Source organism: Hippoglossus hippoglossus, chromosome 9, assembly GCF_009819705.1.
Source record: "Hippoglossus hippoglossus isolate fHipHip1 chromosome 9, fHipHip1.pri, whole genome shotgun sequence".
Taxonomy (NCBI): domain Eukaryota; kingdom Metazoa; phylum Chordata; class Actinopteri; order Pleuronectiformes; family Pleuronectidae; genus Hippoglossus; species Hippoglossus hippoglossus.
Genome location: NC_047159.1, coordinates 23,271,500 through 23,295,226, shown reverse-complemented (window position 1 = coordinate 23,295,226; position 23,727 = coordinate 23,271,500). Strand labels below are relative to the sequence as shown.

The 23,727-nt window shown below is 44.2% G+C and overlaps 1 protein-coding gene across 6 annotated transcripts in view; it reads right to left on the bottom strand.

Moving 5' to 3' along the window:
* Positions 1-634: 634 nt before the first annotated feature.
* The window catches only part of kat6a (K(lysine) acetyltransferase 6A), a 36,397-nt gene continuing 13,304 nt past the window's right edge, over positions 635-23,727 (bottom strand). For 3 of the 6 annotated variants that reach the window (XM_034594842.1, XM_034594846.1, XM_034594843.1), the window contains 15 exons: positions 22,102-22,210; positions 20,576-20,691; positions 19,071-19,152; positions 18,676-18,790; positions 17,334-17,650; positions 15,354-15,466; positions 13,452-13,567; positions 12,103-12,244; positions 11,203-11,364; positions 10,220-10,313; positions 9,747-9,978; positions 8,264-8,462; positions 7,442-8,164; positions 7,041-7,302; positions 635-6,317 (listed from right to left, as the gene is read on the bottom strand). In XM_034594842.1, the coding sequence (XP_034450733.1) occupies positions 2,899-6,317; positions 7,041-7,302; positions 7,442-8,164; positions 8,264-8,462; positions 9,747-9,978; positions 10,220-10,313; positions 11,203-11,364; positions 12,103-12,244; positions 13,452-13,567; positions 15,354-15,466; positions 17,334-17,650; positions 18,676-18,790; positions 19,071-19,152; positions 20,576-20,691; positions 22,102-22,210 (6,201 nt within the window). In that variant the 3' untranslated portion in view covers positions 635-2,898. The remainder of the gene's footprint in view (positions 6,318-7,040; positions 7,303-7,441; positions 8,165-8,263; positions 8,463-9,746; positions 9,979-10,219; positions 10,314-11,202; positions 11,365-12,102; positions 12,245-13,451; positions 13,568-15,353; positions 15,467-17,333; positions 17,651-18,675; positions 18,791-19,070; positions 19,153-20,575; positions 20,692-22,101; positions 22,211-23,727) is intronic. The other 3 variants (XM_034594847.1, XM_034594844.1, XM_034594845.1) reach the window with 3 other exon arrangements.

Genomic DNA, 23,727 nt, shown 5'->3' with positions numbered 1-23,727 from the left:
GACTCCTCTGTGTTTAGAGGGTGAGCAGATGCCGCTATTATTCTCACATCAAGGCTAAACTCTAGTGACATAAACTCTAGTTCTACAGGGACATCTAGTGGCCAAAAGTGGCCAAAAGTAGTCATAGCAATCTCATAAGTATCTGCAGTAAAGGCTGAGGTTCATTTTCAGTGCTGGCCCACTGTGGTGTAAACTGATAATTTCCTGAGGGAGTGTGTGAAACTAAATATTTTGAAATTAAATAGACTCCCACAGGTCTATTAGCTACTTATCAAAATAAATGAAATTTTAGTTCTTTGTGAAAAACAGTTCAGGTGTCACTGGTAGAGAAACTACACAATTGGATGATGTTGAACTAAATGTGAGGAGTAGCATTCAAATTGGATCAATTTTGAATACTTTTACCCATTTTTGAGTAAAACTCCTTTCTTGTACTTTAAAATTAACTCAAATCCAATTCCAAATACTAAATATTCGGCTTATAGAAGAGGGCCGACTGATTTAGAATACGACCTGGGTGCTGAACTTAATGAAGCAGTAGATTTTGAAACAAGTCTCTACAGAGTGATGACTGCCACCCTAATTTAACTGAACTGAGTGAGATAAAAATATAAAAGGCTCAAGGGAAACACGATGGCTCAACATAATTTATTTTCATTTTATGTTAAAATGTACAGAGTTCTTTGAAAGTACTTGCTAAGAAAAAAAACAAAAAAAAAACGAATAAATGGAAATACATACAGGGACAGAGTCGAGAGTTGAGGCTGCTGGGCGCAAATCAACCTTCACTGTTTGCCCAGCTGTCACGCCTCTTTATTTTGCGCCATCTCTTAGCATACAACGCAACATGTACAATTACAAAGGATACAAAAAGGGAAGCGATATAAACAGACAGAAATATACTGAGCTCATTTTTACATGCCTCTTAAATGTAAGGAAGTCATCCTATACACACACAAGTAGTAAAAAAAAAAGAATGCCAAGTGACCTTTAGATATTTGTAGTCCTTTTGTTTAAAATAGCATTAATATACTACACAAAGATAGAAAAACTCTAGAGATGAGATGGAATGGAGAGGTTAAAGGCATCTTAAAGTCACTAAAAGTGAGTGGTAATTTTTTTAAATTTTGAATTTCTTAGTAATTATTACCCAAGAGGCGAGCTAAAAAATATGTATTGTTTTTTTTTCCTGAAACATAAGTGAAAAAAATGACAGTACCAATATCAATGTCAGAATTTCCTTTTATATTATAGAAAAAACATTTTCTCTACAATAGGTTTTCTAAAGTCAAAAAGAGTCAGCTTGTGTCATAAAAGAAAGCTGCCCAGTCTGATAAAATTCAGAAAGAAACACAACAAAAAGGAAGTTCAGAACAGAACACACAACTTAAGTATGCAATGTCACGTCTGTAAGAAAACGAAAACTCCTCTTTTGACTTTGAATACTGGTACATGGAGCAACAAGGTCAACCGTTCACCTCCATAGCCGACAGGACCTCGGAACACTAACTCACCTCTGACCCTGCTTTCATGTGTAGAGTGTGCCTCTCTATGCGAGGGCCAGTCCATGCACTAGATCAGGCAATTAGGCACACCTTTTATAAAAGGCATACTGTCTTACTGCCACGTTTCTAGCCAATGGGAGTGCAGATTTTTGCAAAAAAGAACAAAAAAAATACAGTTTCAACAGAATACACCATTCAAAAGCAGACTCCTCGACCTCTTTGGGTCACTAACACTTAAGGAGGGGAAGTCAGCTATAGTTTCCTTTAAAGCAGTTCAATGGGAATCCCACTGTTTGTTCTGCATTTCCTAAACTGCTAAAAAAAAAAGGCTGACGTTGTACACCGTCTGTCAGTGGAGTGTGGAACAGCTGAATGCTTCCTGAGCCAGCCACCAGTTGGCGACAGCTAGCCTGTGTGTTTATGTGTGTGCTGGATATTGGGAAGTACCAGAATATTTACATCTAAACGTTTCAGATCGGCGGTAAACTGGAAAATAATGCTACTTATTTCATTTATGGACATAAAATGGACAGTAACGCGCTCGTCTCCTCTGTGTCTTTGTGGTGTTTTGGTGCAACAACACTGTCCATTCCAGGAAGACAAAGACTCTAGAAAACAGCTCGCACACCGGAGGTCCCGCTCCTATGCTTTTCTGGAACCAGGTGAAAAGCTGTGTGACCGGGAGGCCTGCAGAGATGTTTGGGTATTTCTGAGAGAGCACGAGGGTGTATCACTGCACATATAAAGACCAAAGCATATAAGAGGTCTGACTGCACACAAGTATTTAAAAAAAACAATCAACAAAAACATCGACAACAAAAATAAGATTTAACATCATGTTTAACAAAACAAAACAAGACAAAAGTCCGCCTACTATGTTTCACTGTCTTTCTTTTTTCAAGGTAAGGCTTCCTATTTTAATTAAAAGATTGTGTGCATGTTTGAATATATTCAGTTTTCATTCGCAGTCTGACAAAGCAATGTACTCCTGATTTGTCTTTCCTCGTTGTTCTTGTACTCCCCGTCTCTCCTCCTGCACTTGACGAGGAGGTGGAGACTCCTGCGTCTGTGTGAAGCCACGTGTGCTGACTGTGTTCGCCTGACACGAAGCAGCATGGCACTGTCGTGGTCCATGTACACACCCCGCGCCAGAAACCCTTCAGACTTGCTCCCATACACAGCCAGCTGGGAGGGGAGGGGAGACGAGCCCAAATAAAAGGGGACGAAATGTCAACATAGAAAAACAGGAACCCCAAAGACCCTCTCTGTTTCTTTTACGCGCTCTCCCTGGTACCCGCTGAGGCACCGGAGAGGGTGAACAGGAGTATTGGACATTTAGAGTACAGCAAGAATCAGCTCTGGCCTAGTGCCTCCTTTTTCAATTCCTGGCTGCTCATCTACTCATGTACGGAGATTGCTTTGGGACACCAGCATAGCTGTGATGGGAGGGGCCGGTGTACATCATGTTGCCGTGGTGATTGGGCTGCATAGGCTGCTGTGGGTAACCCTGCCCTCCCATCATGCCCATCTGCATCTGCATGGGGTACTGAGCTGGCTGGTTCATGTAAGGGGGATTGCCGTGATAACCACTGTTCATCATGGGTTGGGGCATTCGGTAGCCGGCAGACATGGCGTTCAGGGGTGTCATGTTCATGGAATTGTACGGTGCCGGTGTGGGCATGAGGTTTGGCATCATGCCACGCTGCACGGCCAAGGTGCGTGGCGTGCCCTGCATGGCCACGGCCCCTGAGCTGCGGCCATATAGCTGCTGCTGGTGTGGGGCTGGGGCCAGCTGCTGGGTGGCTTTGGACCGTATGGAAATGTGGCCTTTGACTGTAGCCATCTGGCCCTGTAGCCTCTGAGTGTGCGGCGGGGGTCCCAGGCCAATGTTGGTGGTGGGCATGTTGCACTGCAGCTGCAAGGAGCCTAGATTCATAGAGCCAGAGCTGAGGTTGGGAGGCGGCGTCATAGTGGGCTGGCCCTGAGGGAGTGGAGTGTGGGGTGAAGGGGCCAGCCCCGGGTTGGACAGAGAAACACTTGTGGCGTAGGAGGTGACTGAGGCTGAGTGAGAGTAGGGCATGGCGTGGGGGTCCATGATGGTGTTTGTGAGCTGCTGGAGTTTGGCCAGGCTGAATGTTGCAGAGGGTTGTGGGTAGCCCCCTGTGCCAAAATCCTGACCCATCCGCTCATAGAGGGTGCGGCCACCTCCTCCGCTCTCGGGTATCTCCATGATCATGGGCGTGGAGGCAAAGCCGTTACCCATGCTACACTGGGACAAGGCCTGCTGCTGTTGCTGTTGCTGTTGCTGTTGCTGCGGTGGTGGAGGTGCTGAGGGTGGAGGCTGAGGGTTGGGGGCTTGCTGCTGCGTAGGCTGCTGAGGAACCTTTTTTTGGGACTGCTGCTGCTGCTGCTGTTGCTGCTGCTGCTGCTGGTTGGTGCTGGGAGGCCTTTCAATCACACCACAGCTCTGAGGAGACTTAATGCCACAGCTGGGGGTGTTGGATGGTGGTGGGGGTGGTGGGGGCTGGGGCACACCACTGCCTACGTTACTGGCACCTGGCCCACTGTTGGGCCCTGGTCCTGTTTGCTGAATGAGGCTACAGCTGCCCATCGCTAGCTGGGCTCCTCCGGTACCCGTGGGTGATGTGAGGGTGGGGGCTGGCACAAAGGAGCAGCTGTTGGACTGGGAGGAGGAGGATGGTGTGGCCGAGCTGGAAGTAGAGGAGGCTGAAGAGGAAGAAGCTGTGGAAGCTCCTGTAACAACAGCAGCTGACATTCCTCCTCCGTTGCCCCCGTTCCCTGTTCCATTGCCCCCTCCACCCATGGTGGAGTCATAGCTGCTGGGGTTGTCATAGTTCTCTGTGGTGCTCTCTATGCTGCCCAGGTCGCTGAAGCCGCTGTCAACCACCTGCTGCGAGTGGTCCGATACAGATGGCACGTCCATCATCGGCGATGTCTCCATGTTCTGCTGGGATGGGGCAGACAGAGAGCTGGGATGCTCCGGTGTGATTTGGGTGTACCCCGTTCCAGCACCTCCACCATTGCCCCCTGCTCCCGGGGGGATAGGTGTCCCTCCCCTCTGCCCCGCTGATGTTGTGTCCATGATACCTGAGGGCAACCCCGGACTGTTCACCGAGCGCACAGACTGACTGGGTAGGGGTTGTACAGGGGGATTGGGGAGGGGACTGCTGTGCTGGGAGGCCCCACACTCCTCTACTAACGCCAGGGCCTCCTCCTCTGTCTCCCCCGTGTGGCTGTAACTCTGCAGGGTCCGGCAGGCAGCTAGAGTCTCCTCACAGTCCTGGTAAGCCCCGTGGTGTGGCTGGGGCTCAGTCTCTTCGTCCTGGGCTTCCCCCTGCGTCAGGGACTGGACGGCCTGCATAGTCTCCAGGTCCAGCTCGTTAGAGTGGTGGTGGGGGTGGTGTGGGTGATGGTGGCCCAGCTCCTCTTTGAATTCAGAGTGCTGGTGAGGGTGAGAGTGTGTGTGTGTGTGCTGGGGCTCCATCAAAAGCGTGACGTCCTTGTCGTCCGGGTGCAGAGGCTGGAGCTCCATGGGCTCAGAGGGAACAGACATGGCCGTGACTGTCTCCACTGCCGCAGCAGCTGCAGCAGACTCCTCCTGCTCTCTGCGCCGCCGCTCCTCCTGCTGCGGGTCAGGCGAGGAGGGCCGACACTTGGTGTCCTGCACCTCCTCTTCAGCCTCCTCCTCCTCCTCTTCTTCCTCCTCCTGTTTGCTGACATAGTCCCGGGCCACGCTGTTCTCCATGTCTAAAAAAGCCTCTCCACCTTGGGGTTCTTCTTTGACTGGTGGAGAGCTTGCCTGGGAGGCGGGCTCCTCCTCCTCGTCTTCATCATCTTCGTCATCTTCCGAGTCCTGACTTTTTCTTTTCTTACTGCTGTTGTTGCTGCTGTTGCTCTTTTCCTCCAAGTGTCCATCACCTTCATCGTCTGCATCGTGGTCTTCACTGCGCCTGCTTCCTGAACCTGGTGTGACCACTGTTCGTCTGTTGATGCTACCGCCACCACTGCCCATGCTGCCACACTCCTCTTCCTCCCTCTCATCATCATCATCGTCTTCTTCCCTGTCGCCCATATCTGTGTCCTGGGGCCGGGACTGTGGGGCCCGGGGCCCTGATGTGGAAGAGGAGGAAGAAGGGGACAGCAGGGGACGGGACAGTGGACGGCTCGGCTTGTCCTCCTCCCAGGCTCTTTCAGTCTCTTCCTCTTCGTCCTCCTCCTCTTCCTCCTCTGGCTCAGAGGGGGGAGGGGGTTTGGGGGCAGGCTGTGGTGGCTGGCAGAGGGTGCGGTTCTTGGGCGGTCTCCCTCGCCTCTTGGGCACCTTCTGCTCAACAGGCTTAGGGAGATAGTCGTCCTCTTCGTCTGAGTCTTTCTGTTTGGTGTCTCTGTCAGTGCTGGTTAAGCAGACTCGCTTGCTGTTACGGTCGTCTTTCTGGAGCAGCTGAGGTTCTTTGTCAAGCTGCTGCTCCAACAGCCTTTGTCTTTCTTGCTCCTGTCTCTCGGCCTCTTCCTGGGCTCGCTGCAGGTACCAGCTGCGGGGCTTGCGGCCAGGCTTCATCTTGATTTTAGGGGGTGGGGGATCCCCGCTTAAGGCCTGGCTATCTGCAGCCCCTCTCTGGCTGGGCCCGCCACTAGGTGGTTTACCAGGTCCCCGTTTCTTCCAGTGCAGTGGTTTTCGGCTCTTTCCTTTGGGCCAGCCTTTCTTCTTCTTCACTGGGACGTCAGAGTTGGCTGCTAGGGTCTTTGATGGAGTTGCTGGCAGAGCAGCCACAGGCTTCAGCACAGGTGTTAGTTCTGAGAGGAGATAAGAAAATAAGCCAGTGTTAGATAAAGCTAGAGAAAACACTACCTGTCCATTATCAAGTTTTGTAGGAGTCATTCCATGTCAAGTCACCCAGAGGTCAGACCTTTAACTAGTTCATGTTGAGAATTTTCTATAATAAAATTCTGCAAAAAGTTCTTTTAAATTCATGGAACATTGCAAAATCCTTTTGCTCAACTTAACACTTCTTTTAGTTATGAATCTTTGAAGTTTGGCGTTTGGAGCAAAACAAATTGTCTGCGATTCCTTGTATAAGTATTCTAGGCCTCACTAATAGTCTATCACTGAAATGGATTGAAACAATTATTGAACATCTGAGAAAGTCTAATGGTAATTTGCAATGAGAAAATAAAATTCATAAAAATTCTAAATCTCTACCTGAGCAGCTTTCTGGCAACCAGATTGTTCTTGTTATTATACCGATTTTGGATTATTCATTATTTTTATATACATAAGACTATTTTATATAGATAACACTATTTTATGGTGAAGTGCTACTATTCATTGTATGTCTATAAAACAGTTCATACATTTATTTAAATTGCTGATTTTACCCACTTTTACATGTGAATCACTTTTACAAGTGAATCAAATACAAGGTTCCTTGAATTTGATACAAGTTTTTACAAAAATCTATGACATGAAGTGGGAGGGTCTAGCATGGAATGACCCACATCCAAACCATCTCTACTCACCATCTTCCTCTGAATCTGAGAGGTTGGAATGCCGGCCTCTTTTTGGTGCTGGGTCTGACAACCTCAATGCAGAGCGAGCTGGGGGGTAACGGCGCAGTGGGTGGCCCAGTGGCGTCTCCTCCTCTAATCTGGGCATAGGCCTCTCTGAGTCAGAGTCTACAAAGGGCTCGTCCAGAACCTCCGTGGTCTCAGAGATGGTCTCTGTCACCACGCTGCTGTGAGGGTGGCTGCGCTGGCGAAAGCGACGTTTCCTCAGGGGCTTCTGGGTGGAAAGAAAGATGTGCTTTTGAATTTCGTTGCAAATGTTGCTACAGACCTACTTCAACTGGAACTGGGATTTAGTTGAGGACTTAATTCTGAGACGTTATTACAGTATCAATAACACTAACATTGATTCTTACCTTGCATTTGAGCCCCATAGCAGGCTTAGTGAGGATGGGTGGGGAGCATGCTCTCATGTCATCGTCATCTTCATCATCGTCATCGTCCTCCTCTTCACTGCTTTCACTGAAGCAGCTCTTCCTGACAGGCGGAGACTCGTTTAACCTGGAAACCAAAGGAAGCGGTGCCAGCCCCTCACCAGGCCCTTCACTCAGTCTGGGCTTTGGGCCTGTCTTTTTCCGTGGGGGCCGCCCTCTTCGTGTGGGGGTTATGGAGGGGTGCCGGGCCATGTCCAGTGAGTGAAAGGCTGTGGACTCCTGTCTGTCGAGGGAGAAAAGGGAGGGGGGGCCGGTGGCAGAGCCAGTGGCTTTTCCTCCCTCTGTTCTCTCATCTTCATCGTCATCATCCTCCACGGGCCGAATCTTAGGTGGCCTTCCAACCCTTGTGCTGTCCTTCACCTTGCCCCAAGGCCAGTTTTTGGGAGGGCGTCCCCGTGGTCTGCGTTCTCCATTTGTTGGGGGAGGGGGTCGTGGTGGTTCTTGGACAGGGGGCGGACAGCGGATGAGAGGGGAAGTTGGAGAGCTTTGGCTAAGGGGAAACCCCAAAAAGCCCTTCCTTTCCTCTTCTTCTTCTTCATCATCATCGTCATCGTCGTCGTCGTCGTCCTCCTCCTCCTCCTCTTCCCTTTTCTTCCGTTGGCGCATGTGCCAGGACATTGGAGGGACCTTGTGAATTGGTTTGATCTGTTTATAGATAAAGTAAAATAATACACAAGATATCAATAACAACAAGTGCATCAATCTATCATCTCCATTTAAAGCATATAAATGAAATGCACTTACCTCCTTGTGGTTGTCTTTCTTGGGTTCTTCGTCCTCCTCCTCGTCATCATCATCTCCATCAGCGTCAGAGACCACGGTGTTGGTAACAATGACTGGAGTCCAGCGCAGACACTCGGGGTCGACCTCCAGCTGCCGCGGCCGAGCCTTGAGACGACTCATGTGATTCATCACCAGCTTGTCCCTTCGCACCAGGACGAGTCTAAAAAACAAACAAACAAAGAGACAAGAGCATTAGGACTAAGTGTGCATGTTTTTCTACATTCGAGTGCAGTAAACCAGATTAATGACCATGTATGTCAGTATGTGTGTGAGTACATCCACACCAGTGTGTTAATGTTAGCTTGTTATAAGTGTATGTAGACACAGTTCTGCTCATAACTTGGCATCACAGAATAGCACAATCGTCAATCAAAACTGAGGTGCTAACTTGGTATAATGCAATTCAGGTATCCTTGAAGTGTCGGCACAGTAAAAAAAACTTCTGGTAAACTGACGAAGACGCAGTACTTCCTTAATGAGTATTTTGAAATCGCCACGTCACTTTTTGGAGAGAAGCCCGCATTTCAGCTGAAGTTGCTTTTTTTTTTTTTTTTGGCAGTTGACGCTTCTTGTTCTACCAGAGTGTGGTTCATTACCAGCAGAACATGTAACAGGGTTCCTGCACAATTTCTATTTAAAAATTCCAGACCTCTTAATAGATTTTTCTAACCATATTTGACTTTTTTCAAGAGTCATAGCACAAGGTCTGGATACTTGCTGTTGACTAGGGCTGAAGCGATTCCTCAAGTAAATCGATTACTTAAAATCATCCAATCAAATTCTTTGCCTGGAAGCTTTGTTTAATCCATATACTGCCAGCGATTGTGTAGACAGGCCCTCATACTGCTCAGTGGCCACTGTGTTTCACACGGATGACTATTACTGTTGCACAACGAGTGTGTTTAGAGGGTAGAGGTCCTTTATATTCCTAGACTTACTTAGCAGTATTGCATGTTACTTATTACTTACTGATGCCTATTTAAGTCTTGCAGCTGTAATCTAAATTTCCCCATTGTGGGACTAATAAAGGATTATCTTATTTTAGTAATTCAAACCTGTGTATGTCAACTTGTGTTTATATAATTTTTTTAAAAACTGTAACTACATTTATGCACAATCACAAGACTACTGGTATGTTTACATGTAACTACATTAGAAGTCTGGTCAGTGTATGCGTTGTTTAAAACAGAGCTTCATACTGTCACCATTAAGTGACATGTTGCACCCTTTCAGATGCTACCACTGACTTGTCTTTGTCCACATCAGTGTTACTAGTGTAAGGTCAATAATGACAGTGAGAAATAATAAAACATGTGCAGCTCATTGAGAAAACTAAAACGCCACGCAATCTGAGAGGACGTTTGTACTACATGAGACAACACAGTCACTGGAGTGTCTTTGAACTGAGTTGTAATCTCAGTGTTTGCTGTGTCCTGACTCTGACCTCTCTCCTCGCTGCTCCAGCATGTTGAGGCTGTGCAGGGTGGTGGTGATGTCCTGCGGGCAGATCCCCGTCAGTTTGCTGAGCTGTCGTATGGAGATCTGCCGGTCACGGACCTCGTGGAGACACTCTAGCACCACGCTGCGCCAGTAGGCCATGTAGGACAGCCGACCCAAGTCCGACAAAGGCTTCTCTGGAGATCCAGGCTGTCCCTCACGCTTCGATAATAAGTAACCTGTGGGGAGGGACGAATAAACCAAGGCCACACACACCATATTAAATGTTATACAACACTATTTAAAATATATATATATATATATATATATATATATATATATATATATATATATATATATATATATATATATATATATATATATATATATATATATATATATATATTTATCAAGACATTTTCTCAGTTATTGGTCTTATCACTGTGTTTTCTGTGTTGTGTTTAAAGCTGACAGCCTTACTGAAGTCGATGAGAAAGCGTCCATAGCCCTTGCGCTGGTACTGTGGAAGAATCATGATGCATGATACGTTGTACTTCTGTTGACAGTGCTTCTCCTGGAAAATAGAAAAAGACAGACAGAGGCTACCATTAGATCAAAAATCAAGGCTCCACAAAACAGCGCTGTGTGGGTGTACAGCAGAGATGTTATCGCATCCGCTCACTCACTCGCTGCTGTATTTTGGCAGCGTGGTGGCATGTTAATTAGAGCACCTGCGACTGCAAACTCCACAGAGGGACAGGGGAGCTCACAGCACCCAGTGTTTATCTGAGACACATCATGAGCATTTGTAGGTTTGTTGGAATGTGCCAGTGTGGGGTGATGCCAATGCATTTCAATTTCACTTAATGTGAAATCATTTCCTATTCATTTTGGTTCATTAAGCTGTTTTGGTTTGTGCTGGGTGATTATAATATACAGAGCGTTTGTATGTATCCCATCAAAATGAATATGGATAAGACACATGAAAAATTCATAAGAAATGTAACATCGCTCGGAGGCTGTGGAGGTTCAATCCAGCACAGGAATGATGTCAAGTACTGAAGGGCGATATGACTTCAAATCAATAATACCATTATTTCATACCTTTATCTCAATTATAATTAATGAACGATTATTTTATGTTTTGTTTACCATTGCCCTCATAGTTCTCTGACAAGGTCTGTATTGGAAATATGCGGAACTATTAAAATTGGGATATTTTTTCTAATGAAGTGCATATTTTTCTACTTTGATGATGACTCAATGTAGCATTTCGTTACATTGTAATGTGAAGTTAACAATATAATACTAAGCAGTGTTTCCTCTAGGATTTTTTTGCAGCGGGGAAAGTATTAAACAAATTAACCAAGATGAGCGAGATTAAGTCAGTGAGGTTATAAATGTCGGTTTTGATACATTTTCTATTAATTGCTCAGCCCTAATTTCCAGCATCGCAAACAAACCTTTGAGAAGTAGCCGACGAGGTGGCAGCCTTTGCCGTCGTTCTGTGTCAGGACGTAGAAGAGGAAGGGCTCCACGTCGTAGTAGAGGGTCTTGTGGTCCAGGAACAGCTTGGCCAGCAGACACAGGTTCTGACAGTAGATCGTGCTCACATTCCCATCAACCTGTTGATCAGTGAAGAAACACATGAGTGCAACACCAACAGACAGTTTCCTAAATGAAAGAATCACAGGAACAGTCCAGAAGTACATCTTTAATGTGCTGTTTGAGAGCTGAGGAGCAGGAGTGAAAGTGAATGGAACAGAAGTTAGTGTCGAGCAATGATCTCAGCGGAGTCTCTAGAGGCTGACAGATAGATGGGGCAGCGGAGAAAAACAAAGAGCTGTAAAGAGAAAAGGGAGGGAGGTTCAGATTGGCAGCGCGCCAGCTATCTCTGCTCTCGTTGGAGCCAGGCCGGACCGCAGAGTGAGGAAACAGAAGCTGCAGTGGCCATGGCCTGCAGGCAACAATCCACTGAAACTGCTGCTGTGCTACAAGACCCAGAAGAGGAGCTTAACTGGAAATCGGTAATTATGAACTCTTCCAATCCTCCTTCTGTGGTAGATAACATGAGATAATGGAGTAATAAAATAACTGTCTGTTCATTTGGGAGGTAGCAAAGAACTGGTGTGCAACATTTAATCTCTGATCTCTAATTAGCTGTGATAATATTTATTGGGTCTTGGTACATATATGATGAACGAACCATGACAACATTTTTATACTTGGTGCAGAAGCGTCAACAGAGGCCTGTTGTTTTCTTGGTTTCAGTGTCATCCATCTTCATTCACTCACATTATATCTTCTGTTTTCTGTTCAACTATAACCATGCAACCTTTCATCATATTGAACAGGGAACTCACCTCAAATACAGAGACGTCATCCTTCCTGTAGATCTCGTTGGCAGGGGGGTGGAACCAGTTGCACTTCTTCATGTGCTGGTAGAGTATGCTGCGACTCTTCATGTAGCGCAGGCAGAACTCGCACAGGTAGAGCTTGGGTAGCCTGGGAAGGGAGAGGGGGAGAAGAATGAATGAAGAGTGAGGTGCAGTCGTAAAAAGTCCCAGCTTGAACTGAAATAAACAGCTGAATAAGTAAGTGTTGTGTACATGTATCAGGAACTATTTTACCAATTAATAAAATTCCTCATCGATTATAGTTTCTTCGGTTACAGCTACAGATGTTCTGACAGCAGTTGCGCTGCACTGCCAGCAGCAAGTACTGCTTTAACAGCGACGAAGAAGAAGTGATTTCTGATTGTCTAGCATTAGTCAGAGCTAGCTAACATGTCAGCAATTTACCACGTAATGTGTATGCAAAGCTTCAGTTTTGAGCTATTTAAAGTAACTGCTGTGTTTTCCTAGATTTATTTATTTGTGTTCTTTTTCAGGAATGATTGTCAAACTAGATAATAAAAAGATGATCTATGATATTCATTCTCTGTATGCATTTGTTTTTCAACGGGTTTAACCTGAGTCCGGTCATATGACAATGATTGCAATCATCACTTCCATACAATGTCACTAGCGTGCTGTAGCTAAAATATGTCTTTTAAGTTTTTTATTGCAATGTATCGGAATAATAGGCCAATATGCTAGGTCCAGGTATCAGAATCTGTATGTGGAAGGGTAGCGTGGTATCGTAAAAGACAAAGGTTTGCAGTTTTCCTTAGTGCTCATGACAGTTTTAGTGATTATGTAGAGTTATGGGCTGTTGCCCAGCAAAAAAGGCAACAGGAATGAAGTTTTTTTACTTCACTGACATTTTATAGACCAAACGATTGATTGGTTATTTGAAGAAAATAATTGGCAGTCACATTTTTGCAACCCTTTTCACAGCTCACAAATAATTCAGCGATGCCTGAGACAAACATGGAATGATGACACTCGACATTAGGATTCATATATATATATATTGTTGCTCAGAAAGAGTCTGTAATTGTTTCTTCCATGCTAATATTCTCATATGTATTTTCACATACCTAATGACATCAGACTTGGTAAGAATAGTGTTCGAGTTTATCCAGCAGTCACATAAAAATATTGCACCCTGAGCAAATCAGAATCTCCTTGGCTCCTTGTCTCTGACTGAGTACCAACCGAAGAGGGTGTAAACAACGTTATAATTGAGCTTACTGGTGTTAAGCTATACGCCTACAAGCAGACTGTGAGCTAAGCACATTACTGCTGGTGTGCTTCATTATGGTGCTTACCTGCTGTACTCCTGGGGGTAGGGAGATGAATACCACGTCTGGATTTCAAACTTGCCAAATTCAATAACTGACGGACAGCGCATCTGAGGATCTGGTGGACCCGTCACCCCGACTTTCTGTTGGGGTGAACAAAAAAGATGGAGGAAGAAAGGGAGAGAGAGACATTGGAAGGCCAATTCGAGGTTTGCTGCAATATTGACCAGGCAGCTCAGGAATTACTGAACTGCTCCACCCGTTTTCAGAAGTTCCGAACAATGGGAGTCTGGACTTTCTCTGGAGGTTGCCTTTCATACATGAACAACGCAGCAGGAGATTCTCCGCTCAGAGGCGTTCACAACAACACAGATATTTAAAGAGGATTCAGGTGAGGGGTGTTGCAGCATGAATCCTGCCTGGTGTAACACTTTAATTCGACTGCAGAGATCACATGTTATTATTTACAGCTTATCGACACCGGCGACACATCAACACAACAGCTCGCGTGAATCCTGCGAAGGATCACCTGCTGGTTTCTCACTTTGGCTCATTCAGACATTCTTCAGAGTTTTTAAACTAGGGGGCTGGCTGGAAAAACTCTTATTTGAATATTTGAAACAACGACAACAAAAAAATATATATATATTCTCAAATACAGCCCCATCAGAGAATGTCTGGAGATTATCTGGAGTTCAGTGCATGCCTGAAAGCAGCTTGGGAGTCCATACATTAACACATCAGTATCCACGTAATTGGCCAAAAACTACAACCCCTCATCACATGTGTATCCCCAGAAAGACTATAACTATAGAATTATAAGTGAAGCTCTCAAAAATACATTGCTGGTTTGGACATCCCTGCCTGCCGCTTTACGATGATCACGTATTCTCTTCCACTGCTTCTCAGCCTCAATCATCGCATCAGCCCTTTTCACACACCATTAATTCTTACTACTCTGCCTGCGTCAAACACTTGAGCACTGGTGCGGATGTTCCAGTCGGGATCTGAGTTGGTGTTTTAATACGACTTCTACGACAGCGGCCAAACACCAACTTTCAGGTCAATCTACTGCTGCAGTGATGCAGTGAAACAGGACATTAATGAGGCTAATTTATGGTTCCTCTCTTTACCTACTGGCTAACCTGTCAGTGCAGGACGCTGTCATTAGTGCTGCCCTGCTCAACGCTCACGCCATCAAACATAAGACAATTGACACTGAGACTAACTATAGAGCTTGTGAGGCTGCTGCCAAGTCTGACACATAATCTAGTGGGTATATTACATTGACCAGCCCTGCCCTTCCCTTCCAAACAGGAAGTAGATTTTATCATCAATCATGAGTATAATGTGAAATTCAATCAAAATTCCAAGGTCAACATTATACTTTAATTACCTTGTAGTGAAGCTGTTGTTTGATCACCCCTTGTTCCATGTATCTATTGGTCATTTAAAACTGAACCTCTTATTCTCACTGAATCCTACACTGTCTGCTCCATTTGCCCTGCATCAATGGTAATGGATGATTTAATATACAAGCTAAACCTGGCAGCTGTTACATGGCAAATTAATTTGTTTCAGTGCTGAAACACAATGGTTTCTCACAGCTCATTGACTTTTCCACCCACCAACATGCCGGCATCCCACAGACCCTGAGCCGGTGACCATCTTTCTACAACCTGGCAGCTGTTGACTCTGCTCTTTCTCAACATTTTCCTCACCAATGAAATTCAGCTCCTTGTCTGCACACAATATCACATCCACTGACTGCAGCCTGGCAGTCGTAGACTCCATCTCTCAGGTTCCTCGGCTGATGCCGTTTCACTCTACAATCTGGCTCATCTTCAGCTTCTCTCGTCCCTTTGACCCATCTCTGTCCATTCACCAAATTTGAAAGACATTTATCATTTCGTCTCCCTGCGTGCTTACCTGCAGTGCCAGCTCCTGGATTTGTCGAAACAATTCAATGTCTTTTTCCGTCAGGTTCTCGTGGCCCGGTAGTTTTTCATCTTCGTCACGCCAGTCACTGCCTTCCTGATTGTCTGGGGATTGAAACACAGAGTCGACATTAATGCAAATCTACAGAGAGGAATGTCAGACAGATTGCCAACAAGTCTGCTGATTGATTTTTACAATGGTGCTCCTTCCACAGAAGGTAGAGCGCAATGAGACACTGATACATGGTTAAAGGTTTTCTTAGAATAAACCTCGATAAACAATATTTAATTCCTAATTTGGAGGGAGTTTGCTGCTTCACTAGAGGGGATGATGTTAAAGACTAGTGTGTAGGTAGGGGGGGGGTCCTATATTACAAATGCTTTGCAAGTGCTTAGCCACTTAAATGGTAAGTGGTCTGTATTTATATAGCACCTTTCTAGTCTCGATGACCACTCAAAGTGCTTTACAGTACAGTTTATTGCCAATCACACACACACATCCATACAGTGCATCTATTGGCAGCTCTTTTTCTATAAGGGGCAATTCGGGGTTCAGTATCTTGCCAAAGGACACTTCGGCATGCAGACGGGGAAGACTGTCGTCGAACCACCGACCTTCGCTCTACCGAGAGGATCAGCCGCTGCCGCCCCTTAACCCTTACTTAAATGTGTGATCAACACACTCTACCTTGCTTTTACTAAACAGTGCATTTTGGAGTTTGCCTTCAACATGCACTTGTGGGAACTGTTGGTTATATTTATACATTTAAGGTCTTGACCTTATTATGTTATGATTTGGCTCTTAAAATTAGACTTAACTAAATACTTTGTTATAATTCATTCCTCTTTTTGCCATGGATTTTTGTGTGAAGCATTTTGTAACATTGTTTAGATTAGTGCTATACAAATAAAGTTATCAATATTACTTTATTTGGGTGTGAACGCATAATCTACTAGGTATTTTATTGTCATGTGTCAATTTCGGGAATACACAAGTCAATACATCAGAAACAGCTATATAACCAAGAGTCATACCACTATAGGTGCACATGCGTTTTTATACATACAGTAATATATGTGGTTGAGCTGGCTTTTTATATACATAAAGGGGTAAACAGGTTGGATTATGACTTGTCTTTTAAAAAGTCTGGATTTGTCCCAAACTTGATATGAATGAACCCCCATTATCCACAGTACAGGAAAACCTTCACAAATCTGAGTGCTTCTGTGGAAGCTCCTGATGAATCTGCTCTGCTGCTTCTATTCTCTTCTTCAGTGGCAATTGCCACTGTGTGTTTTTGTTCTTTATAAACTTCATTGGCAACAGAGCTTTTTAAAATGTTTTATTTATTTCTTTATTTTATTAAATGGGACAAAGAACCGTGAAGCACTGCAGTCTATGCATCACAGTAACACCTGGTAGTGCTGAGTCTGCTAACAAACCAGCCACCTGACAACCTTTGATCAAAATATTACAAAAGGATGCCTAATGCATTTTCCCATACACTTCATTAAAATATTCAATTTGTTACTGTGCTGTTCAAAATTTGCTTAATGCCTCTTTCACTAAACCCAAAACGTCCACATTATGTCAGGGTGTAGACATTTGTTAACAATTACAGAGGATATTAAAACAATAAGACATGGGTTGGTCAGTGTCCGTACAGTGTTTACTGAGTGAGATCTATGACATTTGATTTCTGCTGCACTTGTAGTTGTGTGCAGTTTGTTATTACCCTGACTGTGATGGTCCACTTCTCATAATAACATTAAAGAAGTTTTGTGCTGTTATTTCACTGTAGAGTTTACAGCTCTCTTACAGCTCTGTACTTCTGTAACAGTGTTGAGATGAACTTTCCAAACAATGTTTCATTACCATTGTAGAAAGAACAGGATCAACAGGGAAAATTGAGGTGTTCTATATCTTTTGCCCCTTTGTGTATATAAGCAGATGAACAAAACTAATATTTACCCCCCCTGTCATCATCTCCTTCTCCCTTGCGATTGGCTTTCTTACGGATGCGGCACTGCTGTGAGTAGTCCACCACTTCCTGTCGCGCCTTGCGGCCCTCGGGTGACGGTGTGAAGAATTTTGTGAGGGCGTCGATGAGGCCCTTGGTCTTGTTATTGAAGCGCAGGCCGCTCTGTGAAAGGTCGTCGTCGTCCCGCATCGAAAAAAGCAGCCGATCGTCACCGGGGTAACCTTCGCAGGAGGAGCTGGAGGACGAGTTGGCCGAGACTGAACGCTTCCGCCGACCACGCCCAAGTTTCTTGAAGGGCCGCCCTGGCCTGAAGAGGAATTAAGGAGTGCGGTTAAGCAGAGTAAGTTCAGCCTGTGGAACTACATATGTACTGTTCAATGTTTCCCGCTGAAATTAAGGCGTTCATTTGGTGTCAGAACTATCGGAAATTAGTTCCTGACTGGTAAAGTTCATGTGAATGTCATCTCAAGGAAGAACAATGGAATTTCTGACATTACTTATAAACCAGTTTATACAATTTTACAAACAGCTTTAAATAGTAGCTAATATGAACTTGTCAAATATTACAGTTTTGTCTCTTGCCAACTGTACATCCATCTCTCATAAGCACAGAGCACCACCATCTAGCCAATTCAGATGTTTTATTGACTAACGTGCAACTGTTAATATGTCAGTCACACATTATCCTTTTTCCTTTGATCTTTGTCACCATGTAAATATTAGGCAAATGCATCAAGGTGTTGTTGAAATGCTCTTAACACAAATACAACACACTTTGTTTACAGTTTCCATTTGTTTTTTCCACCTCCTGCCTTCAAAGCACATGAACACAATGAAGTCATAACTACAGCAGCTCAACCTGGGGAATGGAACCTTCTGGGGAGCACGTGAACGCACACTTAGATTCGGTCTGGGGCAGTAGCTGCCGGAGGGGAAGGTTCAGGCCAGTGAAGGTTAATTATTGTAATTGTACAGCAAACATACATGCAGTGTGCTCTCATGCACATCAGAGTGACAGCCTCACACAGTGAGGACAGGTGGCAGGTGTTATGCCCAGGTCTGCCAGCCTGCTGAGAACTGCATGTCTTGCCGTGTAATTAATGTGAAACACTGCTGTAAATACTGGAACAGAAATTAACCCTGCACATTGTCTTTATAGACACATTATACAATGAAACGGGCAGAGAAAAGAAATGGCAATAAAAGGAAAACCCGTCTGTAAGCGCAGTCTGGAGAATAAACATCGTAGCTGTAAGAAAAACGATGTCTCGCTGGAGCTCCCCATCGTACTGACACTGAAGAAGTAACCATGAGCTAAAGGCAGCTCTTTACCTGTTCTTGGGCCGTCCCAGCGGTGCGCTGTAGCGCCGTTTGATTTGTGCTGCCTTTTCATGTAAAAGCGTCTTTCCCTTTTTCCTGGGTTGGCAGATTTGACAAATCCACATGCCTGAGAGACAGAGAGAAAAAGAGACAGGTTCACATACACTGAGGTGGATTAGACACGACAGGCTTCAGTGCAGATACTAACACTGGGATGTATCTAACACATCGGTGCTTCATGGTGAAGCATTAGATGTTTCATTAGAGTTCATTGGCACTAACAACTCAAAAGATGTTTAATCATTTTCTTTGACTATGATGATCATGTATGTACATGAAAGGTTGGACAGATACAAGTTGACTTCATGTCGCGTTTATGAGTTAAAAGAGCAGTTCTGTTTATTTACCTTTTGGCATCCGCGTGAGGGGAGGATCACAGCACTCCATGTGGAAACCCCTGTCACAGGAGTCGCAGAACAACATGTTGTCCTGTACAGCACAGACACACAAGTGTTGATGATTATCAAAGGTTTTTATACAGGGTGAGTCTCAGTGACCTGATTCAGGGGTGATGTATTTTACATGAAAGCTAGAACAAAATAATGAACTAAAATGTTACTATGTGTCAGTCATCACACTGACTGACCGATAGTGTGAAAATAAAACCACTGGTCAAAACTCATTCTTATTCAAAATGTTCAGCATTTATTACCTCCACCAAGTTTGTTATTTAGTTGTTTTCATCAGCATGTGTTTGCTTGTTAGCAGCATTACACAAAAACTACTGGACAAATTACCACAAAACTTGTCAGGAGGTGGTATGAGCCAGGGACAAATCCCTAAAATTTTTATGTGGATCCGGATCAGGGGTCGGATTCTGGATTTTTTGTATCACTTTCTTTAATATTGTGATATAGGGTGTTTATTCACAGATTTCCCAGGGAATAACTCATAGTCTTTGGTGGAGTTTACCCGCAGTTTGCCTTTCACACATGCACAGCCCAGCAAGAGGTTCTCTGCACAGTTCGCAACAGCATCAAATGCTCCGCATTTTTCAGGCAAGAGGTTGAGCAGCCGAGGGAAGCGGGCAGAGGCAGGAAGTGACGTATTAACACTGCTGCGAAGATCACATGATTTCGTTTACAACACACAGACACCGTCGTCAGCTCTTATCACCACAAACTCTAAACATTTTTCTCAGTGTGTATCCCCACTTTTTCACCGGGAGATATTTGTTTTCTTTTTCTTTATTTCATTTTTGCATGTAAGAGGCGTCATCAAAACCCCCCAATCGCTTGCGGCCAATCCAGTGGGGGATCCCCTGCTGTGTTATCATATCGACTTCTCCTGGGTGTATAATAGGACTCCAGGCAGAGAAAAGTCAGCAGAAACTGTGAAGCATCTCATTCCGACATTTGTACCTCCTCCAGAGAAAATACGGAGGAACTGCAGAGTTCAGTGCATGTCTGAAAGCAGCTTATGAGTGTGTGCAATTTGGTACAGCTTTTTCAAGGGAGCTATTCAGCCTTGGCGGAGGTAAGTGCTCTACTGAGAGTCATCCTAATTTTCATTTTATGAATTAAAAATAAGAAGATTACAAATTAACAATACTTGGATATAATCAACCCTGACTGACTCTTTTCTCCAATTACAATATGAATTTTAACATTGTGCGTCTTGATATATTCTGCATTTTGTCTCATGGTTAACTCTCCCTGCAAACATTTGAATAACAATGTTTTCTAACTTGACAAGAAAGAGAAAAAGAGGAATCATACCAAGCCTGACTAAAATAGCTCAGTCCCAGGACCACAGAGATGTCTATCAGCATCTCTATCTGGCACTTAAGCAAAAGAGAGCGTTCACAGACGCCGTTTGGCTGCCAGGCCGCCATATTCGCTCATCCACTCACCGCATTCTTTCCTTGATCCTGACAGCTGCTGCAAGTCTTGCATTCGATGCACTGCCACCACAGAGCCTTGACACGCGCTGTGAGCTCTGGGGAGAACTTGAGACAGGACGGGTGGCCTGCAGGTAGACAGACAGGCAGACAAAAAAGAAAAACAAGTGAATCAACTTTAGAATTTTTTCCCGGCGTTGCTGACTGACAGCTGTGACCCACTTACATCATCGTAGGAGAAAAAAAAGGCTCCTTTTGGAATTAAAGCCCTCACTGAATCAAACCTGGCTGCAAAGAGAGTGTTCAAACATAAATGACAATCTGTCAGAGCTGTGCTTTTGCTCTGTTTGAGGAAGAGCAAACAAGACAGCCTTGTCTGGGAAAGAAACCCGCTGAGGAATGAACAATCTGTCCTCTGCTTTCACCAGGCAATGTCAGGCCTTTGTATGAATACTACAACTCCTGGCTGAGAAAAAAAGACTTTACAGTGAATCCATTGTATCTCAAATGCACTGAACCCAAACTAATGCCAGATTGTGTGTATATTCAATCACTGTTTGTATTTGTCAGGTGTCAGTTTAAGCAGTGAAATGAAAGACATGTCCCCCCCCCCAAAAAAACAATGACAGGACTACCATAAAGACTTGTTCTAGAAATAACTATAAAAAAAAGCTCTTGCAAAAATAAATTTAGAGCTGAACCATTTGAATTTCTGAAAACGTTTAAGTAGAATTAAAAATGGAATGGTCAAAATGGTTAAAATTATCATCTGAAATGGGAGATGGAAAAGAAGTTCAAGCTAGTCTAACTAGGGTTGTCAATCCTGGAAAAACAAGCAAGAACAGGCTACAAAATGCAACCGATAGATCCCACCAAAACCAGGCCCCCAAAGACGCTAGAAGCCGACTCTTAAATCGTCTCTGCTTCAGCAGTGTATGTCTCTGTAACAATTTCATTCAGTCTGAATGAAATGGTTTGTTATGTTGATTACAATCCTGCTAGAGTCACAGACACCAGCTTCTTTCCTTTTTTCAGATGACTTTATTGATGGCTGTTGGGACATGAAGAGGATTTCAACAGATAAGATAAATCATGTTTCAGGAACAACTCACCAATCCTTCCTTTAAGAGTGAGCACTGAATGAAGCTCAAGTGTATGTGGAGAGTAAATGCTGAGTGAAGCTGAAGTAAAAGCTGTTGTAAACTGTCTGCTGCAGAGTAAGCCATGAAGGCAGTGAAAAAGGTATTTGACGTGTAACCAGTGAAAGTGGCTGAATTTTTAGAGCACGAGCAAGAGATAAAAGAAATGTTACTTGAAGAGGAAGAGATGAACGTAGCTGAAATGACATTTAAAGACACAGACGGACACACATCAAAGGACAGAGATAGGTGTGCAATCTTCCTAAAGTGACACTCGGCTGTGTTCTTATTTTCTACCTGAGTATGTACTAGTAGAGTATGACTATGTCACCGACTGAGCTGGTGGCAAGATCATTTTAAAAGAAGTTCACGTTTTACTGGTCCAAAATTCACACTTACCACTGTTGCCACAGTCAGCGCAGGAGATGAGCTCCTCCGGCTTCTTGTCGCGGTTCTGCTCCTTGGTGCCCAAGCAGAAGCTGCAGATTGGGATGGGCTCTGCCACAGGCTGGTGAGGGACAGAGCAGAAGAGAGGGAGAGAGAGAGAGGGGGACAAGTTTAGACTGACAGACAATTTAACAGCTTCATTGTGCAAATGAGAACAACAAAGTGGCCTTGTGTGTCCTGCCACAGCGGACGACTGCGGCTGTGTGTATTAACAAGCTAACAGCAGACTGAAAACGACAATGACACCATGGAGCCTGGGATCTGTGAGCAGAGGGTTTAGGATAATAAAGAGAATAAGAGTTACTGTGATGACTGAGTTTGTATAATTTATGTGACAGTGTCATGTTAGAGTCTGCCATTATGTGCCAGTGCCTCTTGCCGGATCCTGAGCTGTTTGATCAAAGGCTGTAACTCGCTGCTTCTGGTTGTACAGACTGAGGAGCCGCAGCATGTCCCAATTTTACACTTCCAGTTCCGGGGCTGCATAAATCTTTTAACGTGTCCCTGAAAACACACCCTTTGTCAGCAGGTGTGTGCTAAGATGCAAAACAAACATTATCTGAAATGTATACAAGCGCACACCTTAGCCAGGTTTGTGTCAAGGACGACAAAAGGCTGGATAGCACTTAACATGTTTTTAAAGACATCAAATAAGACTTGTGTGAACAGTAAAGCTGAAAAAAAAAAAAAAAAAAAAAATCACATCATCCTGAAGCAGCACAGGTGCACTTCACACAGACACCAACCCACAAGGAGGCCCCCCTGAGGGCAAATCTTGAAAGTTTCTGGAGCCTGGAAGCTATGAGGGGAAGTGGTGCTACCTCACACTAAACCACAAGTCATTTCCTGCAAGCACATTTTTGTTTACTACTGAGCACAGATATAAGTAAGTTGAATTTGTATTGCTGTCCCTTTAACCATAAAAATCTTTATAGTTTTGGCTGGTATATTTACAGCTCACATAAATGTTGTGAATACAAATGAATTTTAGTAGCTTCAAATGTCAGAACTTGAAAAAGGAGAAAATGCTGATTTACGATGCCTATAAAACAGTTTTGACCTTTATCAAATTTTGTTTAACAATACCCAAATTTCCATGGGTGTAATTTTGATTTTATGACAGTATAGTGATAAAAAATACCCCTTTACAAATTGATGCAAGCACAAATTTAAAATGCTAAATAATTACAGCTCAGGTAACCTACTGCTTAGCTTTTTAACACGGTACAGTAAATTGTTTTTAGAAGCCACATGCTGAGCTGAATGAAAAACATCGGTGTGTAATCAAGTGGATCCAGAATAGTTTAACTTTAAATACACTCGTATCTGGGAGGTTCAACCGATGTCAATCGCATATAATTTATGAGCAACAATAATGATGTGGAGACAAAGACCTAGAGATGTTCCGATACTATTTTTCACTTCCCAATACTGATTCCGATAGCTGGACTATGAACATGGGCTGATATTGAGTAAGGATCTGATAAAATTGCATTTTCAAAAGATTATTCATATAATGTAATTTAACAGCTTTACACTACTGACCCTGTGTGGAAGTGATGATTACCATCATTGTTG